The sequence below is a fragment of the Procambarus clarkii genome, chromosome 42, assembly GCF_040958095.1.
Source record: "Procambarus clarkii isolate CNS0578487 chromosome 42, FALCON_Pclarkii_2.0, whole genome shotgun sequence".
Lineage (NCBI taxonomy): Eukaryota > Metazoa > Arthropoda > Malacostraca > Decapoda > Cambaridae > Procambarus > Procambarus clarkii.
The window spans coordinates 7206113-7228195 of NC_091191.1; the positions used below are offsets into that span (position 1 = coordinate 7206113).

General features: G+C 38.9%; 1 protein-coding gene across 2 annotated transcripts; it reads left to right on the plus strand.

Moving 5' to 3' along the window:
• Positions 1-3123: 3123 nt before the first annotated feature.
• On the plus strand, positions 3124-21576 carry LOC123770295 (BRO1 domain-containing protein BROX). Of its 2 annotated transcripts, none has more exons than XM_045762004.2 (10): positions 3124-3280; positions 4148-4354; positions 4776-4871; positions 7654-7832; positions 8386-8561; positions 8741-8822; positions 11512-11662; positions 12875-13046; positions 14301-14434; positions 18338-21576. In XM_045762004.2, the coding sequence occupies exons 1-9, from the start codon at positions 3180-3182 to the stop codon at positions 14403-14405; spliced, it is 1269 nt and encodes a 422-aa protein (XP_045617960.1). In that variant the 5' UTR covers positions 3124-3179; the 3' UTR covers positions 14406-14434; positions 18338-21576. The 2 variants fall into 2 exon arrangements, with proteins under 2 accessions (XP_045617960.1, XP_045617961.1); XM_045762005.2 differs by lacking the exon at positions 18338-21576 and adding an exon at positions 14817-14835.
• Positions 21577-22083: the final 507 nt, after the last annotated feature.

Below are 22083 nucleotides of genomic sequence, written 5' to 3' on the forward strand. Positions count from 1 at the left end.
CGATGGGTCATATTTTGCCCAAACCCCCCTGCAGTTTTCAAAATATTTGAAATGTCGGAAATTTGACTCCTGAGCGTGAATTTTGAGCCGAATTCTGACTCTCTGCACCTATTTTTATTTTTATATTACGAATTTTCATACCGAAAATATGCCTATTACTTAAAACAGCGAAGGGTCATATTTTGCCCAAACCCCCCTGCAGTTTTCAAAATATTTGAAATGTCGGAAATTTGACTCCTGAGTGTGATTTTTGAGCCGAATTCTGACTCTCTGCACCTATTTTCATTTTCAAATTACGACTTTTTATACTGAAAATATGCCAATTACTGAAAACGGTGATGGGTCATATTTTGCCCAAACCCCCTTGCAGTTTTCAAAATATTTGAAATGTCGGAAATTTGACTCCTGAGCGTGATTTTTGAGCCGAATTCTGATTCTCTGGTCCTATTTTTATTTTCAAATTACGACTTTTTATACTGAAAATATGCCAATTACTGAAAACGGCGATAGGTCATATTTTGCCCAAACCCCCTTGCAGTTTTCAAAATATTTGAAATGTCGGAAATTTGACTCCTGAGCGTGATTTTTGAGCCGAATTCTGACTCTCTGCACATATTTTCATTTTCAAATTACGAATTTTCATACCGAAAATATGCCAATTACTGAAAACGGCGATGGGTCATATTTTGCCCAAACCCCCCTGCAGTTTTCAAAATATTTGAAATGTCGGAAATTTGACTCCTGAGCGTGAATTTTGAGCCGAATTCTGACTCTCTGCACCTATTTTCATTTTCAAAATACGACTTTTTATTCCAAAAATATGCCAATTACTTAAAACAGCGATAGGTCATATTTTGCCCAAACCCCCCTGCAGTTTTCAAAATATCTGAAATGTCGGAAATTTGACTCCTGAGCCTGATTTTTGAGCCGAATTCTGACTCTCTGCACCTATTTTCATTTTCAAATTACGAATTTTCATACCGAAAATATGCCAATTACTGAAAACGGCGATGGGTCATATTTTGCCCAAACCCCCCTGCAGTTTTCAAAATATTTGAAATGTCGGAAATTTAACTTCTGAGCGTGATTTTTGAGCCAAATTCTGACTCTCTGCACCTATTTTCATTTTCAAATTACGACTTTTCATACCGAAAATATGCTAATTACTGAAAACGGCGATGGGTCATATTTTGCCCAAACCCTCCTGCAGTTTTTAAAATATCTGAAATGTCGGAAATTTGACTCCTGAGCGTGATTTTTGAGCCGAATTCTGACTCTCTGCACCTATTTTCATTTTCAAATTACGACTTTTTATACTGAAAATATGCCAATTACTTAAAACAGCGATGGGTCATATTTTGCCCAAACCCCCCTGCAGTTTTCAAAATATTTGAAATGTTGGAAATTTAACTTCTGAGCGTGATTTTTGAGCCAAATTCTGACTCTCTGCACCTATTTTCATTTTCAAATTACGACTTTTCATACCGAAAATATGCTAATTACTGAAAACGGCGATGGGTCATATTTTGCCCAAACCCCCCTGCAGTTTTCAAAATATCTGAAATGTCGGAAATTTGACTTCTGATCGTGATTTTTGAGCCGAATTCTGACTCTCTGTATCTATTTTCATTTTCAAATTACGACTTTTTATTCAGAAAATATGCGAATTACTGAAAACGGCGATGGGTCATATTTTGCCCAAACCCTCTTGCAGTTTTCAAAATATCTGAAATGTCGGAAATTTGACTCATAAGCGTGATTTTTGAGCCGAATTCTGACTCTCTGCACCTATTTTCATTTTCGAATTACGACTTTTCATACCAAAAATATGCCAATTACGGAAATCTTTGATGGGTCATATTTTGCCCAAACCCCCCTGCAGTTTTCAAAATATCCCAAATCTGACTGCCGAGCCATATTTTGGAGCCAAATTCTGGCTCTTTGCACATATTTGCAATTTGTAATTACGACTTTTTATACCGAAAATATGTCATATACTGAAATCGGGGATGGGTCACATTTTGCCCAAACCCCCCCCCCCCCTGCAGTTTTCAAAATATCAGTAATATCGTAAATCTGACTCATGAGCGTTTTTTTGGGGTGGGGGGGGGGAAGCCGAGTTCCGGCTCACTGTACATATTTGCTGTTTGAAATTACGACTTTCGATCTATGCAGAAAATATGCCAATTAGTGAAAGCAGGTTAGATTCGGTTCAGTGAGGTCAATAATAATCATGCAATAACTTGATCATTGTCCAGGGTTCGCTTCCTGGGGCCAGATTCACGAAGCAGTTACGCAAGCATTTACGAGCCTGTACATTTTTTCTCAATTTTTGGCGGCTTTGTTTACAATTATTAAACAGTTAAGGAGCTCCGAAGCACCAGGAGGCTGTTTATAACAATAACGGCAGTTGATTATGAAGTTTTCATGCTTGTAAACTGTTTTATCCTTATAACAAAACAATTGTCCTATGGAGTTCATTTAACTTCCATACACGTTTTTTTTTTAATAAATAGTAAATGTTTTGTGGCTATTTGTGCTAGATATTTTTATAAATACGCATTTTACTTGTTGATTTCATCAATTAAATTTGTGACTATTTGAGCAAAGAAGTTCGACGACTGAATCACTGTGTTGTCGTTGTGTTGATTTAGGGGCGACAATTGGAACACTGTGTACAGGAGGCTGATATGCCAGCAAACACTCTCCAGGTGACCATATTTCATGCTATGTAACTGTTATCATTTCTATAAATTTTACAAGTATTTACCTACTTAACAGTTTCTTAGATTAAGGACCTGCCCGAAACGCTGCGCGTAGTAGTGGCTTTACAAGAATGTAATTACTATGCTATGTATCCTCACAATCCCAATGTACCTTCTTGTATATATATATAAATAAATAAATAAATAAATATATCTTGGATAAGTCGCTCCACAACATTGTCGCTTGGACCCTCGACTTCCTACAGCGTCACCTGCTACATATTTACTTCTAATTTCGTTATGAAATTATATTATTTCAGAGTAAAAATAGATTTGATCATATCTTGCATTCAGTATCAACATTATTGTGAGTAAATATACCATATTTCTGCATTACTTATGTAGTGCTTGCAGGTTTTGGGAGGCTTTGGGTAGCATTGGGTAATTCTAGGCACACCTCAGAGGTAAACAAACATGGCTCACTGGTTCCACAGGAATCCTCTCAAGGCTACGGCTGAGGTCAAATTTGACCTAAAAATGGTTGCGTCCGACAGTCAGGCAATCAAAATATGTAGGTAAGGATGTCAAGTCGGTGTTTGTTAGGTAACGGGCAGCTGTGTACGGTGTTGGTGAAGTGTTTGTGTTGACACTCTTAGTTCAGTGTGACAGCACAATGAGTCACTCCACTTCCTCTTGAAGACATATACCCATATCTTGTATTAATACTTGGATTGGTTACGTTAGTAAATTGATTTAAAGTATGCTTTATAAGATGTGCACAATACTGTATGTATAATATATATAATATATATCTATATATACACATATATATAATATATATAATATATATATAATATATATATATATAATATATATATATATATATAATATATATATATATATATAATATATATATATAATATATATGCAAACAAGCCTGAATGGTCCCCAGGACTATATGCAACTGAAAACTCGCACCCCAGAAGTGACTCGAACCCATACTGCCAGGAGCACAATGCAACTGGTGTGTACAGGACATCTTATCCACTCGACCATCACGACCGGTCAAAAGGAGGTGATAGCCGAAGCTATTTGAACCACACCCCCCCCCCTCGCTGGCACTCTGATGGTAATCTTGGGCATAGTATTTTATCAAATCACCTCATTCTTTGGGGCACACGTGAGGAACACAAATACGAACAAGCCCGAATGGTCCCCAGGACTATATGCAACTGAAAACTTTGGGGCGCACGTGTGGATGCCACCAGGTGACTGGAGTGTAGGCCACCCTCACCCACTTTATTTATTTATATATACAAGAGTTCTTACATTCTTGATATAAGCCTCGGCTAATATAAACCTAACATGTATGAATACACTCTGGCTTCCTGTCTCCCAACACAATGAATTATTTTTAAATTATTGTTTTTTTCCCATAACAGTGACCTACGTCAGGCAAGATCAAGATTGCTTCAACTACTTCCTAATGCTAATCATGAAATTGATGTTGTGGAGCCAGCACTAACATTGTACCTGGCCTTGTTGCGTGGTCTTATAGAAGTCCCAGAAGATCAAGGCTCGGATTGGAGCAAATTGAGGCATGCTCTTCGTTTTCGCTGGACACACTCTGTGCTAGGAAATCCACCTGAGTAAGTTGTAATAGTTTACAAAAGTTACAATGTGTAACTTTTAACGGCCGTGTCACCAGTTACCACGCGATCGGTCAACCCATACGTGTATCAACAAAGTCGCTAGTCAAGGCAAAGGTCGTAAGACGAGTTGCATTTTCTGACGAAATTTACGTCGTAACTCGAAAAGTTCATAGGTAGGGGCAGTCGAGGAGCCACTGTATTGTATAATAAACATTTAAGGATTTTAGTTTCTTTTTTATGTAAGAAAATAAAATGGAATTACAATAATATATATACAGTACACTGTATTGGAAAATTAATGTTGTTTCTGTGGGGAGCCCCTACGGCTCCCTGGAGTTGCCAGGGAGCCTCCTGGGCTCACCCAGAAAATGGCTTTTCATTATATTCAGCCCTGTTTTTTTTTTTTAATTTTATGCAGGTCTCACTTTGACACAATATTTGAACTGGTGTCAATACTTCAGAATGCTGCCTTCTGGTACTTTAAACATGCCTCAAAAATATCTGCACAGGAAGAGTGAGTATTTTGTATATACTATAGTTTTATTTTGTATTATTTCATGTACAGTAATTAAATTAGTGTGCCATCATGTACAAACAATGCAATATGGATAAGGCATTAATTTAATACAATTTTCAGTCAGGATAAAAAGTTGTGGTAAGGTGGTGTTACAGGATAGAAACTTTGTGATGTTTGTGAATTAGTGTTCTGTATTAGTACAGGTAAATTTAAAGATATTTAATCGAGATAATGAAAATGGTACACTGATAATTTACTTAAATAGTTATGTAGTGAATTTTGAAAATGAAGTCAAGTCTGAGAATTTTTTTTTATTTGGCAGAAAAAGTGTAGCCTCAAAGTAATTGTATGGAAGAGTTTCCCAAGCTTCCCACCAGGTTAGCCGCAAGCTTAATATATCCCACCAGACCTTTGTTAGTCATAAACACCTTAGGGCAGCTCTTCCCTGAGCTCTCATCTAGTGATGCCCCCTGCCCTGACAGGGCTGACTTGCCTGGTGGATTCGGAAGTTTGTCTCATAGAGGCCAGCCTACTGTGTAGGGGGTGCCTCAGCCAGAGTAGTGCAAGGGTCATTGACTTCTCTGTGAGGCTCTGAGGCTGGCAGCATTCAGCGGTTATTGATTAAGGGGTGTACTAAGGTTTGCATGCTTGTACATAGGCCATGCTGCTGACATCCTTTGTAGCTGTGTTTATCATTAAAGCTGCATTCGGTGTCAGTTCTTCTAGCAAGAACATTTAGGGGCCTGACGGCTGAGTGGACAGCGCTTGGGATTCTTAGTCCTAAGGTTCTGGGTTTGATCCCCGTCGGAGGCGGAAACAAATGGGCAGAGTTTCTTTCACCCTGATGTGCCTGTTCACCTAGCAGTAAATAGGTACCTGGGAGTTAGACAGCTGTTACAGGCTGCTTCCTGAGGATGTGTAACAAAAAGGAGGCCTGGTCGAGGACCAGACCACGGGGACGCTAAGCCCCAAAATCATCTCAAGATAACCTCAACAAGAAGCAGCATCCCTAGTGCCTGAGTATTTTTATTGGTCCTTACCTTCAGGCCCTGGCAAGCCCTGCAGGTCTTTGGTATGGCTTATTATGGATTGTCCTGCTGGGCCCACACTCGCGACTTACGTGTTTGAGGGATGTCCATCAGTTTTCCTACAAAGTGATGGTCAATTGGACTCTGCCACCTGTTGGGTGGGTACTCTTTACAATTGGTAATCTGAATCATATGGGGACCACCCCCATTTGTGTTAACTGAATATTTGAGTTAGCTAAATTTCTTACCAGGAATGTTAAAGAATGAACAAATTTGCAATTTTTGTGCCATAGTCCAATTACTCCCAACAATTACCCTTGCATTTTCATTGTTTATCTGCTTGCTTGTGCCACTTATCCCATGAATGATGAACACAAATTCATTCGGGTTACCGGAATTCATATTACCGACCTCTTATGAAGTCTGCGATATTTAAGTTTCCTAAGCATCTACTTTTAGCTAAAGCCTTATCTTTTGGTTTTCATTATTATTATTTTTGAAGTGACGAAGCTACGAAGGCAGCAAGCAGCCGCTTGAGGTTTGTTTGCCCATTGTGGTTTTCGTGGCTCAGTGCTCGAGTGGTTGCCTTGGAACCAGTCAACTTTGGTTTTGAGGATTTGGATTTTGAGCAGTTTGTGTGTCTGCAGGTGTTGTGTTCACTGTTTCTGCTGCTGCTGCTGTCCATTTGGCTTGGTTTGACACCTCTTGTGCCCCCTTCTTCACTCACTTGCTCTAGGCTTTGGTACAGCTTAGAGTTTCATAGTCCAGGCTGCAATAAACTATGGGTGTAGCTCAGTCTTTTCCAGGGATCACCCCTTCCACTTCTATGCTGTATGTTGAAGCCAATTATGCTTCAACATGGTGTATTTGGTTTGGATGCCTTCCTATCTGTTCAAGAATCAGGAGTGGAACGTGACTCTGTCCCGGGGTCTTCATTTCAGGCTTCTGGGACTGAGGAGCCTGGAGAGGGTTCAGCATCTCTGTTCTGCATGGCTTCTTACATACATCTTCTGGTGAAGAGTACTTGGGTTTTCTATTGACACTTTGAGTGGTTGTGCAGAAACCTAAAGTTTGCCTTGTGGTTTACTTGCTGAGCAGAGTTTAGCTTCTGGCACTGTATCAGTTCCTCAGGGGTTGCCCTTTTTCTTACCATTAGGACATCTGGATCAAACTGTTTTTTGACGGCTTATCTCTCACCATTTTCCCTGTCAGGCTCCTCAGGGTTCGGTTCTGTGGCACCTTCTTCCTGCTGTTCTGGACCTGTTTATGGATGCCCTGGACCTGGACTAGGGTTTTAAGATTGCTCACCAGGTAGCCCAGAGCTATTGATTAAATCCTATTCGTTGGGCATACAGTATGCTTTGTGAGTTGGCTATAGTTTATGCTCTGTAGCTCACTCTTCCCTGTTCTCCAGGGTCCATGAATTGGCTCCACTCTGACTGCTTGCCGGTGTGGCGAACTGGTGTATACAGTATATTGATAGCCACACTTTAGAAGTTAAAGCGTATGCTGAAACATAATAATGTCACACCCAAATAACCATTCTTTACAGTAATGAGTAGCTCCCGGGCTATAGTTACTTCTCTGCTTAAAAGACCTGTATTCTTATTACTGTATTGAAGTTATTAAACATGGATCATTAACACAGATCTTGTTTGAATTCCATACCACATTTAAGATTTTCTTAAGCTGTTGTTATTATATTATTATTTCTACTCTTTCAAATACAATTTCATATACTTTTTATAAAGTGTTTCCATGGATGAAGCTAAGCTGGCACATCGTAGTTTACGTCGCGGAGCTGGTCTGCTGAAATATGCTCAAGAAGAATGGGTGAGCAAACTGTTAGAAGCCCCGATTGCTGGAAGTGACAGTGATCCTAGAGTTCATACAGCTTATATCAATCAGGCTACAGCTGAGGCTCAAGAAGGTGGGTTAATCTTACTGAAAGATACAAAAGGGTCTGAAGCTTGGTGCTAGTGGGGGAGTAGCACTAGAATGAAAATAACAAAGTATAATTTTCTTTGGGTGTATTTTGGGTATTTGAGAGATCTTAAGTAGTCTAAAAATTCTCATGATAAATAAATTATACATTAAATACAAATTATTGTATGCAGTTTGACATACGTTGATGTCGCTCAGATGTGAGCAGCCAATCACTTGGACTGTACGGTAAAGCAATGGTCTCACTTCATGCAGGTCGGCGTTCAATCCCTGACTGTGCAAGTGGTTGGGCACCATTCCTTGTTCCCCCCGTCCCATCCCAATTCCTTATCCTGACCCCTTCCAAGTGCTATATAGTCATAATGGGTTGGCACTTTCTCCTGATAATTGTGCTGGGCATTACACAATAAGTATTCATCTTGAATAATCCCCAAGCATCAGCTTTTCAAAATAATCTCTCCTGTATGCTTTGTGTTGAATGGTCATAAAATAATTGTCCCTACAGATCAGTAATTTGAATACTGTTTATATATTTTCAGTGACAATTGCTCGAGCAATAGAGTTGAAGCACAATGCTGGACTTATATCTGCTCTTGCTAATGAAACCTCCAAGATGTTCACAACAGCTGCAGATGCTATTGCTTCTTTGGAGGAAAAAAAGTTTGGCCATTGGACAAAATATCTTCGTTTGAAAGCTGCTTTCTATGCCTCTTACGTATGAATTACATTTTTGTCATTTATGTTAGATGAATCTATAAAATGTGGAATTATTGATTACAAGGTAAATTACTTATTACCAATATTTTTAGTTTTAAGTGCACAATTTAAAATTTCATGTCACAACTTACTTAAGTAAAAGAAGTATTTTTAATGTTGGTATTTACTCCTCCTTAGGCATATAATTATGCAGGAGAGAACATGTTGAACCAGGATAAGTGTGGGGAAGCCATTAGATCTCTGCAGGAAGCTAAGAAGAGTAAGACCCCCACATTGTGTTTTGTTTGCTCTTGTACTAACACTACAGCATGTTGCAACTGGAATTAACTTAAATTCATTTATATTTACTTGATTCAAGTACTATACAATATTTTTCCTGGTATTAGTTTTCATTTATGTGTTAAAATAATTTTATTTACTGCACTCCTTTTGTGTTTTGGTGTCAACAAGACATTAATATATCTAATACAGTCAGCCCTTACTGTGTGTTTCAAGTACCCTTTTCTAGGAGGGCCCTTTATGGAAGCTCCTTGTTGCTAGCTACCTAGATAGCTACACCCATTTCTATCCACGTCAGGTCCTTACAAATCATTGTAACCCTACCAGGGACCAGAAGCCAAAACTTGACTCCATCTATATAGATGCAGGGAGTATGAGGATGCTAGATCACTCACACAAAGAAAAGGCCACCAGAAAGGTGAGCGAGACAGTGCAGATGACAGCAAGATGAACAAAAAACAGAAAATGAGACAACTAGGATGTCTGGGGCTAGGGGAGGCTTTCCCAGGGAGGGTCATTGGGTATTCTTCCATCCTGATAAGTTTTTAGTTCCCTCTATGGGAGGGGTACTCTCTTAAGATAATGGGTTTGCTGTATTTGTCTTTGATGCTTGAGATGGATTCCTTGGAAGCTCCCATCGAGTGCACTTCTGAGTTCATTTAGAATCCTAGAAGGCTTTTTATGTGCTGAGGTTTCCGAACTCCCAGGGCTCCTCACTACCCCTGCGCTCAACCTCTTCCTAGATGACTTGGCCTTCAGCTGGGGGTGTATTCACAGCATGATGTGTGAATTTGCTGCACACTTCGGTTTCTTCCTTTGCAGCGCTCAATTCTGCTCGAATCTTTTGGGCATGTCGAAAGATCTGGCAAAATGTCTTTCTAGTTTCTGACCCATCACCATGGAGTGGACTATTAACAATGAATCCTACTGTTAGTTTCACGAGACATTTGGTTACTTTGAGGTGAACCTCTTTACGTTAGCATAGAACCTGTGGCTTCTGTTTTAAATGACTCTATTCTGTAATTGGGAGACCCCTGTGGTGGATGCCTTTTAGCTGGACTGGGGTTGGTGGGAGTTTCTTTATACATTCCTTCCGATTTGGTTGATGCTCCAGGTTCTTTCCAGTGTGGAGATATTTTCTAGCAGAATTCTTATGTTAGCTTTGTTTTGCCTGGTCCTTTGGGCCCATTATCCGAGCCCATATAATTTTCTGTGATTCAGCCTCTTTCAGCAGATTGGTCCCAATATGTTCCTAGATGGTTCAAGGTTCTCTGTCAATCTATATGTCTTGAGTTTTTAACTCTAGTTTACTAATCATTTTGTGGTCCACAAGTGGCTGTCTTTGCAGTAGCAGTATGAGGGTGTTTGGCACACCTTCCATCTCTTTCTGTCTTTTTTCCTTGCTTATCCTGGGATTCTTTTCAGGTGGTCCTTTTATTCCTGGCTTCTCATGCTAAATACAGGTGTATTTGATTGATTCAATACCTTGTATCATACAACCTTATTGGAGCCACTGTCATTGGCATTTGGTGTAATTAATCAACTAATTCACAACACTCAAAAACTACTAAACTGTCAAATAACTCCCAAAACAATACAAAACAACAAAAGAAAACACGAAACTAGCTAGAACTTTAGAGTACTGAATGCTGCCACTAGGCCACCCGACCCTTAGTCCAGCGTCAGCCATCAGATCAGTTCAGGAGCAGATAAACACCGCAACAAACTGACAAACATGGAAGGGAGGGAGGGAGACAGGGAGCCACTGGGGCTCTACAGGCATTTAATTACTTTCAGTTCTGGGTTTCTGGGAGTATGATGGCTCGTTTGTGGCTCCCTATAGCTAAATAACCACCAAACAACTCGCACATATTTACTTATTATACAGTAACTAATACAGCACTCTTGCTGCTGAAAAATAACAACAGGAAACCCTAAAAAAATTAAATTATGCAGTAAATAGAAATGCAGTCATAAGAAATGGAATAGACTGGGTTGGTGTGTTGAGACAGCAGGATGCGAGTTGATATGATGACATGCTAGATATAACATTTCAATGTATATAACATTACCTTCCCTGATATGTGGGAAAGACTACTGGGCAGGCGATGAGTCACAATAACGTGGCTAAAGTATGATGACCAGACCACACACTAGAATGTGAAGGGACGACGACGTTTCGGTCCGTCCTGGACCGAAACAATCGACTTGAGAATGGTCCAGGACGGACCGAAACGTCGTCGTCCCTTCACATTCTAGTGTGTGGTCTGGTCATCACTACTGGGCATTTGCAAAGTGCCTTGTCATGATTGTGCAATGACTGAAGATAGCTTGGTGTCTTAGCGGTGTCCTAGGAGGACCCTGGCTGTTGGCTAGGAACTGATAAGTCACTTGGAAATGAGGGCATTTAAATTTTCTTGTTTGACCAGTATGGTATGCATTTCAGTTTATTATTCAGTACTGCAATTTTACATAACATACCATGTTCCAGGATGGTATCTCTTGCATTATATAAGAGTTGGCTCTATTCAATAGTCTAATTTAATTCTGGTGATTAACAGAAATTAACCTTAACAAATTTGTTTATGCAATATGTTGAAATCTTGTAACACTGTGCAGTGTCTAAATTATCTGTGGAGTTTACTCATAAAATATTTGTTACATTTAAGAATATGAAGAGACTGGTGAACTTTGCAAGGAGTATGCTCAGACCAAAGGACCTGGAGCACATGTGAAACCAGAAAAGCATGTATTCTACCGTCGGTTGGCCCCAATTGTTGCCCGAACTCTGGAGAAATGTGAGAGGGAAAATGGGTTGATGTGAGTAATATTTGTAATATTCCATGTTAGAATACATTTTGTTCTTATGCAATTCTTTTAGAGAAGTTTTATTAAAAGACTTGAGTGAAAAATAATTTGAGAAATTGAGAGAACATGCAGAATATTTTGTCATGGGATGTACTGAATAATGTGAGATGTGCAAGAGAGCTGGTGAGGAAATTTATTTAAATATTTGCTAATGGTAGCACATAAGTGTTGTTGGAGATATTGGTAGTGCTGGTGTGTTAAACAATAAACATAGTATTAAACTGATGTACAAACTCCAGCTAACATTTGCCGACACATATTTGCAAGAGAGCAAACAAATCTGTCTCAAATGTGATTAAATTGCAGCTTGAATCAAAAGCTTAGGCTCAAGACAAAGTTTTAAGATACTTCTATGAAGATGCTTAGCTAAAAGAAAAGTCAGACCATACCAATGGGCTATCAAACAACTGCTGAGAAGATAGCCAATTGAAATCAGCCAGTGACAATTAGCACTACTGAAAGTTACCTCAAAATTAAGCTGAAGTGTCGAATCCTAGCTAGAGGCATGCAAACTTAGTGGTCACATATTGTAAAGCAAACACCAAACAAGGGGGCACCCTGCCCTCAAATGAATTGGCCTATACAGAGTTGAGTAGACATACAACAAATGAGGGTAAGCAGCGTCTCTGCACATGTAATTTGCTGTTAAATTTTCGTTTCTGCTCTTTGGTGTCATATCTTTTTCGAGGTAGATTGAGCTTTATTTCCCCTGCCTTCCATAATCAATTGAGGTGGCATGATATGGATTAACAGAGCCTTATGAGATTGTGGTAACCTGGCCATGCCTGTGTAGACCTAATTCAGAAAAATTTCAAATGGAATTGAATGCTTTTGAAAGATGTGATGACATTACAACACTTACCAGAGTTGTTGCCAGGAGAATGATTTCAAATTGTGTGCCTTAGAAACATGAGAGGATGTTTAAATATAAAATAAGGATACAGGATTCACTTGCCAAATCATCTTAGTATATACAGTAATTAACTATATAGTTCTCTGACAGTGTGGAAGGATCCTTTCACATAGATTCTTTGGAAGTTGAGAATACAAATAATTATATAAAAGGCTGCATTGAATTTGATTCTTTTTTTCTTATATATAGAAAGAAGTAACTGTATATATAATATTTACAATGCAGTAAATAGATGAATTGCATTTTTTCAGTTACCATCAAAAGGTTCCCTATGATCCTCCAGAGTTGGAATTAAAAGCAACTTACGGTTTAGTGTCACCAGATGATTATACTCTTCCTCCATCTGCACCATTGTGGACACCAGTTACCTACAGTGCATTTGACCTAACAAAGAACCTTGCTGATGATCCCAGTGCTAATCCCGTGAGTGCCATTATTGTTGTCATGTATCTATATCTTCAGCATGGATACCCTATGTTTTTATAATGTTTATTGTTTTCTTTTGTCATTTTTGTTTTTGCCATTAACATTATTTCATTCAATATCTAGATAAGACTCCATTGACCAGATCTCTCTCTTCTTTCCCCTCTTTGTTAGGATAAGTTCTCTTGTGTCTTCTTTTCTGTCTCAACATGATTTTTCTTCATTTTAGAGACCATATGCTGTGTTATTGTGGCCTTCAGTGCTATATTACTTTTCAGAAACTTCTCAACTTAGGATTTATTTTCTTTATTATTTAATTGCTCTCTTCTCTTTGGAACCTCATATCTAATTATGTCTTCCAATAGGGTAAATGGGTCAGGGCATTTTCTCCTAGACTTTGGCATTGATCTTTCTTCAGTCATTTCCTTCATCCTGGCTTATCCTGTTTGCAGAGTTTAGAGAAATAGGGATTCATCTGTATTTGTAAGAATGTTTCATTTGCAGAAACTTAGTTCTGTAAAATGAAACACTTATACACAAATTTGTAATTTTCTAACAAAATTCTGGTTCAATAATCACACCCGCAAGAGCAAGTATACTTACAAGAACACAACGGTGTATTTGTTGCGTGTGTAATTGTGGGCCAAAGAATTTGCCACCCCCCAAGCCTTCTACCTACAGTATTAAACTAAATGTTTATATATATTGTGTTGAAAAAATGTCAAACTTTACTGTAACAAATTATTTTACAAATAATGCAATCAAACAGTAATAACTACAAAACATGCACACAATACTGTCAAAATAAAGGTATTAATGTGCTCAGCCATGGCTGTTTCTAACCCGTTTAATGACTTTCAGTAAGTCCAGCACATGACATGAATTTAGAATACAGTAGTCATATTAAGTCTTCAATAGAAGATTCGCCCTCAAATATATGAAATTACTTTAAACAAATTAGCTTGTTGTATTCTACTTTCCCATTTTTTGTTTGCTGAGCAGCCAGCTGTTTGTATTTGGAATTCTTGCATCTTATTACAAGCAATGGTAAAGGGTTAATTTCCATAAAACTTTGTAGAATTCTTTGCTTTGTAAAGTTTTACGTAAATTTTTTTGTCTTGTATACATGTATAAAGGGCTTGCGGGGGATTCTAAATGAGTCAGCTCCCTCAGGGAAAGGGATTTGCTGCATGAAACTAGGTATTAAGACAGGTAAGTATTGTAGTATAACCTTATGTTTCTGTATACCAACAGAAAGCAGCTCAGAAAGCTGAAGGTGATTTACCAACAGTGAAGGAAGCAGATGTACATCAGACATCAAAGGACCACAAAAATAACAGTGGCTGCTCCGTTATGTAACTAATGAACATCACGAGTCAAACATCTAGGTAAGTGCCAGAATTAGAGCATTATAAATGGACAATTTGAGAAGCATGCATAGTGTTAGTAAGGTAGAATAAAGAAGGAAAGTGTCATGGAAAGATGTGGAGTACAAAAGTTTATATATTGCCGTATTGAAAAGATATACAGTATTGAGATGGTTTGTGCATGTTTGTTGAATAGAAGGGGTTAAACTGGTGAAGAGAGTGTATTTGAAGGAATTTTATGGTAGGAGGAAAGGATAGCTGTGAAGATGGGCAAGTTGGTTGAGTTTTTGTGTTATGAAGCAGGGGCTGAGTGTAAACAATGCAGGATATAGCAATATCCTGCATTGTTTATATTGTCATCCTGTATTGTTTACATTGTTTATATATCCTCCTCCCCCAACAGGAGGAGGAGGGGAAGCCCTGGACCCACCATGCCAGCTATTCAACCCCAGTTCGTTGGCTATTGTAGTCCGGGGCAGTCGTCATCTCTGGCCTCAGTGTCTTAAGCAGTGTTTCTCTTCATGGCATCCTGTGCTGTTTCGTGGTGTGGTAGACAGTTGGATTGGTTAGGTTTTGTGGTGGGGCATTAGGCTTACCGCTTTCATCGCCTTCCTTTTGGCTTGAATCTGGAACCTCGCGTATTCACGTGTCTTACCTGGGTCGTGGTGACCCCTCTGAATCTGCTAGGGGTTCGAGGTCTGGCCAATCTCAATGACTGATTGGTGTGGGCTTCCAGCCAGTCTGCTTGTATGCTCGCCAGGGGTGTGATTCTTTCGCAGCTCCCCAGGTTCAGGTTCCTTGTGAACTGGAGGAAGTCCCATCTGGTTCTGTCCAAGGTTCGGACCTGGCTGGGTCTTGTTTGGACTCTAGGACCGCCTCCATGTCTCTCCCTCCGGAGGCATTGCTGCGGTCTCTGTTTCAGCTGTTTCTGCTGTTTCTTGGGGGAGGGGGCGGTCCCGGGTCATTGGGGGGTTGCTCGAGCAGTTGTGCAGGAGTCTGAACTTCGCTGTGCTGGTTTACCCGCTGAGTCTGGTTTGGCTTCGGCATCTGTTCTGGTTTCTTTAGGGACACCCCTTCTGCCTCACTCACGATTGTTGGGTCCAGCCTCCGAGGGCCTTGTGTCAGTTGCTGCATCGCTGGCTTCCTCTTCAGGTTTTTCAGTGCCATGACGCCTGCCCAAGCCCTCGCTCGATGTGTTAACGGATGAGTCTTCTCTTGGCTGGGGTCCTGTGACCAGTGCTCACCAGGCAGGCCAGGGGTGGTGGAGTCTGTTCTTCCATCAGGTTTACAGCATGGTGCGGGAGTTCGCAGCGGTCTGGCTGTCGCTTCGGGGGATTCGGGTCACTCAGGGTTCGACCATCCGGCTCCATTTGGACTGTTCTCCGGTGGTTCATTGCCTGAACCGCGGGGGTACTTTTCAGTCCTTGCCTCTCTGAGGCTGGTCACTTGGCTCATCTGCTGGTTTCTCAGGGTTTGGCTCTCCATGCAGTTTATATCTGGGAAGTGTCCAGAGTCCTGCCGGACGGCCTGTCTTGGTGCATTCCTCCTGTCCACAAAATGGACGGTTGATGCCAACTTCTTCAGTTGGCTCTGCTGGATGTACAGGCTCCCGGAGGTGGAACTCTACACGTCGGCGTGGTCTCCGCATTTCCCGATTTATGTGGCGCCCTTTCCCGACCGTGAAGCTTTCACAGTGGACGCTTTTCTACAAGACTGGTCGAGGTGGGGTTACCTGTACAGTGATACTGTACCTCAATTTACGAATTTAATCTGTTCCCAGAGACGGGTCATAACTCGAAGCAAATTTTCCCATAAGAAATAATGTAAATTTAATTAATCCGTTTTGTACTCCCCATTAATATTAACTTCAAAATACATTTCATACATAATACACACACACACATTTTGTACTATAGTATGCACAAGTTATAGCTTACCTTTATTGATGACTCTTGTTGGTGTATGGAAGACAGTGAGGAGAGGGGAGAGGAGAGAGGAGAGGTGTTACTGTTTGGAAGGGGAGTCTCCTTCCATTATAACATCAGGCAGTGATGACTTTTCTGGGAACTCTCTCTTCTATATTTTGCAGGCATACCACTAAGACCTGGTTGTGGCTCACTGCTTGCTTGTCTTACAAAGAATCTATCTAAAAACACTTGTTTATCCCTACATTTTAACACTTGTCTGTAATGAGACATCACATTGTCATTCAAAAGGTCAATGCAACGGCTTGCTTCAGCTTTATCTGGATGAGTTTTTTCAACAAAACTTAGCAGTTCTTCCCATACTTCACACATTTTCTTAATAAGGAAGGGACATCCTCTACTGCCTCTGCTCACAACTATTTTCTTAGGTAGAACCTTACCACTGACTTTCTTGGGACCCATGGCATGATATTGGTGCATACTGTGTGATGGTCTGAGGAATCACCATAGTTCAATGTCCGATGAGGATGATGTCCGACGATGATAATGATGTCCGACGATCTAACGTTTAGGGAGCATAACCAAGCAAATATCGCGTCAGCCAGAAAAATGATCGGATGGATTACGAGAACTTTCAAATCCAGGGATCCCATCACAATGGTTGTACTCTTCAAGTCACTTGTGCTGTCCCGTCTCGAGTACTGCTCAGTACTCACTTCCCCCTTCAGAGCAGGAGAGATTGCTGAAATAGAGGGAATACAGAGAACATATACGGCACGCATAGACGAGATAAAACACCTAAATTATTGGGATCGTCTTAAAGCTCTCCAAATGTACTCTCTAGAAAGGAGACGAGAGAGATACCAAATAATATACACATGGAAAATACTGGAGGGTCAGGTCTCAAATCTACACAGTAAAATAACAACGTACTGGAGTGAACGATATGGAAGAAAATGCAAGATTGAACCAGTGAAGAGCAGAGGTGCCATAGGCACAATCAGAGAGCACTGTATAAACATCAGGGGTCCGCGGTTGTTCAACGTCCTCCCAGCGAGCATAAGAAATATTGCCGGAACAACCGTGGACATCTTCAAGAGAAAACTGGACGGTTTTCTAAGAGAAGTTCCGGATCAGCCGGGCTGTGGTGGGTACGTGGCCCTGCGGGCCGCTCCAAGCAACAGCCTGGTGGACCAAACTCTCACAAGTCGAGCCTGGCCTCGGGCCGGGCTTGGGGAGTAGAAGAACTCCCAGAACCCCATCACCCAGGTATCAACCAGGTAATGAACAACATATGACAAAACGATTTTCTGCCAGGTCAAAGGGTCACGTGGCTAGCAAAGTTTACATAGTTTGTCAGACCAAAGATGCTTAAAAAATCATAAAATGCTCATGCCAATTAGTGTTGGTTCTACATCCAACAAGGATGTAGTGTTTTCATTAGTTTTTGATACAGAAGCTCATCTAGATTATAGACCCTCAGTCCCTCCTTTCATATTTCTTCTGTTGTATTTATTAATTTGTACATGCTTGCTGCAGGGCACTCAGGGCACAGAGAAACACATGGCAGGTTCCATGTATTCTTGCTGCGAGTGATGACTGCCTCCCTTTTGGAAGCCAGGTCAGCCATGCAGAATGTTGTGGCATATTATGTGATTCATCTATATTTTGAACACTTGACATTTCAAATATCAGGAAAATACATTGTCATACCCTTAAGGATAGAAAATAGAAAGCTCCCATGGAAAGTATAGCATCAGAGGACTAGAATGAATGGTATGGAGCCAAGCTAGTACTGTACCTCTTTACTTGGCAAATATCATACACCCTTATCTTCATTCTACAGTACTGTACACTATAGAAGAAAAAGCACTGGTGGATCCTAGACATTTGGAATTGCAGTGAAACAGACTATACTGCTCTGAAGGAAATGATTTGCATTAAATTATATTAATATAGTAATGAACTTCAGTTTTTCAAAAAAGTTCCTCTGTTTCAGATTTGAACTGAAGTGGGATACAAGGAAAGGATGGTGTTCTTCAAACGTATGATTTAGTCACAATTTCCAATAAACAGAATTATTTTATGCAAATTTTGATATTTCATGCCTCTGTTAAATTCAAAGTATTAATTTAAGTTTACTTTTGTCTGATTTTTGATGATTTTGATACAGTATATTAAAATTGTATTTTTATATCACAGAAGGTTATTTCCTGTAGTTTTCTTCTTACATTCTTTGCAGGGTAATTGATTAAAAAATTATGATTTATAAATTTCTTCAAATAATACCTCTAGACTTAAGTTTGAAAGATGCAAAAATTATGGCTTTAAATATTTATTAAAAGAAATTTTTTGTCATGATAGGTTGAGTGAAGGGTTTGTGAGAGTGGGGCTAGTGAGAGAAGAGAGAGAGAGAGAATGGGTGTGTGATAGATAGGGAGAGAGAGAGTGGAGGAAAGGGGAGACCTATACAAAAATGAAAGAATGAAGGATAATAGAGAAAAAGATTTTGTATCAGATGTGAAAAAACATCTTCTCTTAAATAATTATGTTAAATAATTATTATTACTGCTTCTATGAATATACAAGCAAATTTTAGAAGTATGAAATGAATAAAAAATTTACAAATGTAGAGAATGGTGCAATTTGGCATATAACATTAATTTGTGTATAACTGGCATGCCCAAACATTGTTCCATATATGTACTAATGTCCAAGAAGGAGGTAGATACTGGGATAAAAAGTTTAATAAGAACATATCCGTATTCCACATTAACAGCACTTAGGTTATCAAGGAAAAATTCTAGGTTGGTGTAAATTACAGGAATCTTAAAAGACATTTGAAAATCATGTTCACAGTTCACAGACAGTAAAGTCTGTTTACTCAGTAAAGTTTTCAGCTTTCTTCTTGCCAAGGAATTGACAACAAATGTCGAGAGACTTCTATACTTTCAGCTCCTTATGTTACAAGATTTTGTAAAATTTTCAATCTCTTATCACTTCTCTTGTTTATGTGACAACTTTGCATCACTAATTTAGAGTTCTTGCTGATAGTGAAACCATCTTCCCTTCTTTATTCAAAGCTTTATTTTTTTTTAACTAAGCTGAACTTTGTGTAATGGTGGAAAATAAATTTTCTTACAATCTACCAAATGGATTATGTGCAAAAGTTCCTCTGACATGGTGTGAAAGATTAATATAGTTCATAGCCTATTTGTGTAATTACCTAAGTAGTTACAGGATGAAAGCAATGCTCTTGGTGTCTCGTCTTCCCAGCATTCTTTGTCATGTAACGCTTTGAAGTTGCTGATGGTTTTAGCCTCTACCACCTTCTCACCTAACTTGTTCCAACCGTCTACCGCTCTGTTTGCGAAAGTAAATTTTCTTATATTCCTTCGGCAGCTTTGTTTACTTAGTTTAAATCTATGACCTTTTGTTCTTGAAGATCCAGGTCTCAGGAATTCTTCCCTATGAATTTTATCGATTCCGTTTCTATTTTGTATGTAGTGATCATATCGTCTCTTTTTTTTTTTTTCTTCTATCTTCTAGTTTTGGCATATTTAATGCCTCTACGCTCTGGTCTCACAAAGTGTAGTGTTCCTTTGGTGCACAACTGTCTCACAAATTCAAGAAAGCATTAATATTTTGTGAAATCACTCGGGATTCCCAAAAGTAATTCGATAATCAATCCAGTTTAATACTATAGCTAATAGCTAAAGAAAATCATATGTGACTGACACATTCAAATTGCTGTATAATAATTAGCATCTGTAAATTGTTTTAAAATGTTATAATGACACCTAGGAAGGAGTTTTGTTTGTTGATCAGTGGATTGAAGATTGTATGTAAAGTATTTGTGATTCCTCAGTAACTTAACCTTTAACAGTGCCCCCATATATAATACTTCATTGGGCTTTATTAAATTAATATCATATATTATAAATTGTATTAAGATTGAGTATTTGTGCATGTTCATTTGACATAATAAATACAGTACCAGGAAGTTAACCAGACCACACACTAGAAGGTGAAGGGACGACGACGTTTCAGTCCGTCCTGGACCATTCTCAAGTCGATTGTGTACAATTGACTTGAGAATGGTTCAGAACGGACCGAAACGTCATCGTCCCTTCACCTTCTAGTGTGTGGTCTGATCAACATTCTTCAGCCACGTTATTGTGACTCATTGCCTGCATAGTACAGTACCAGGAACATTTGAATTAATGTAGTAACTGGTTGACCAATATAACAGTACAGTACTCTGCTCTCTATATAATATACTTACTATATTAATTTTTGTTTAAAAATAATGCATATTGTAGATTGTACATAGTCTTATAAAGTTTAAAATTTGTTTTGCACCAGTATTTACTGTGCTTTCTTTATTAGATGTTTAATGTACAAAAATCATTTAGACTTCTAGTTATCCATTTTCCATTTGTTATACTTATTATATATTTTATATCAAGTTTATTATTATTTAGCAAGTTATTTAATATTTTGAGTAATGGGGGTATACTGGAGCAAAATATCTGAAAGGAAATAAAGAATAGAAGCACTGAGGAGTAGAACTTTAGAGGTTCACGTTTGTTCAATACTCTCACAGTAAGCATTAGAAATATAGCTGGCACAAAGGTGGATTTCATCAAGAAGAAATTTGATAAGTACCTGCAAGAAGTGCTGGACCAACTGAGGTTGTACTGGATGTGGGACTGAGGGCTGCTCTAAGCAACATCCTGTTGGACCAAGTTATCACAAGTCAAGCCTGGCCCCAGGCTGGGCTCAGGGAGTAGAACTTCCAAAACCCTCTCCAGGTATACTCCAGATGACTGTGATAAAATATTGTACTATAGTAGAGGTCAAATTGGCAGAACATTAAGTAACAATGAATGCTGGAATCATTGGTATTGGAGTGATTGTATTTAGCATGAATTTTTCTTGTACAATGAATATTCCAAATGTTATCCTGATAACTAAACCTCTGTAGATATATACTGTACAAGTGTATGAATGTTTCTTCTGTATCTTCATTTGTACTTGTATTATATTAAACTTGTTGCACCACTGATACAGTAGTTGCATTATAATAAAACTTGTTGGACCACTCTGATAAATAAAGGATTACTTTAATATAATTATATCCCTATTCTTCATTTGTTTATGGTCTTAGGTATTATATTTTCACTTCAATTATTCTCAAGTTACTCAATTATAAATTTTAAATCCAGTTCTAAATAATGCATTTTTTACCCTTATACTCCAAAGATATGTGAATCTAAAAGCAAATAGCTGCATTGTGAGGAAACCACTGAAATTTTAGGAATAAATATAGAAAGACCAAGACAGAAAATAGACTGAGCTATAATTAAACCTTACCCAGCATAAGTTATTTTCTTTGATAACAGAAATATCAATCATGTATGGCATTTTTAGCTCGCTCAGCTCAGGACAATCTTACAGTCAATATAAGAAATTATAATTTCTTGGAAAATGGTGCAGAAACCATATCACTTCTGAAAAGGTAGAACCAAGTGCAAAAAAAGATGACTTTCTACAATAAACAGTACAGCAATTTACAGAAAGTAATTTTTTGGTAATTCCTTTGCCTTTTAAGCTTAATGTTCTCCTTTACAATGCATATCAACAGTTAAGATTTGTCTTAATTTAATAATTTAAAAAGAAATAAAAGGCTCCGAGTCGACACGGTATATGGCCATGCAAGGTCAAGTAAATTTATTGAGAAAA

Excerpts from the sequence above, each read along its gene's own strand:
- LOC123770295 (XM_045762004.2), top strand. The coding sequence starts at position 3,180 with ATGGCTCACTGGTTCCACAGGAATCCTCTCAAGGCTACGGCTGAGGTC. Across the intron at positions 4,872-7,653 it reads AAAATATCTGCACAGGAAGA|TGTTTCCATGGATGAAGCTA; the intron begins GTGAGTATTTTG and ends CTTTTTATAAAG. Across the intron at positions 13,047-14,300 it reads ATGATCCCAGTGCTAATCCC|AAAGCAGCTCAGAAAGCTGA; the intron begins GTGAGTGCCATT and ends GTATACCAACAG.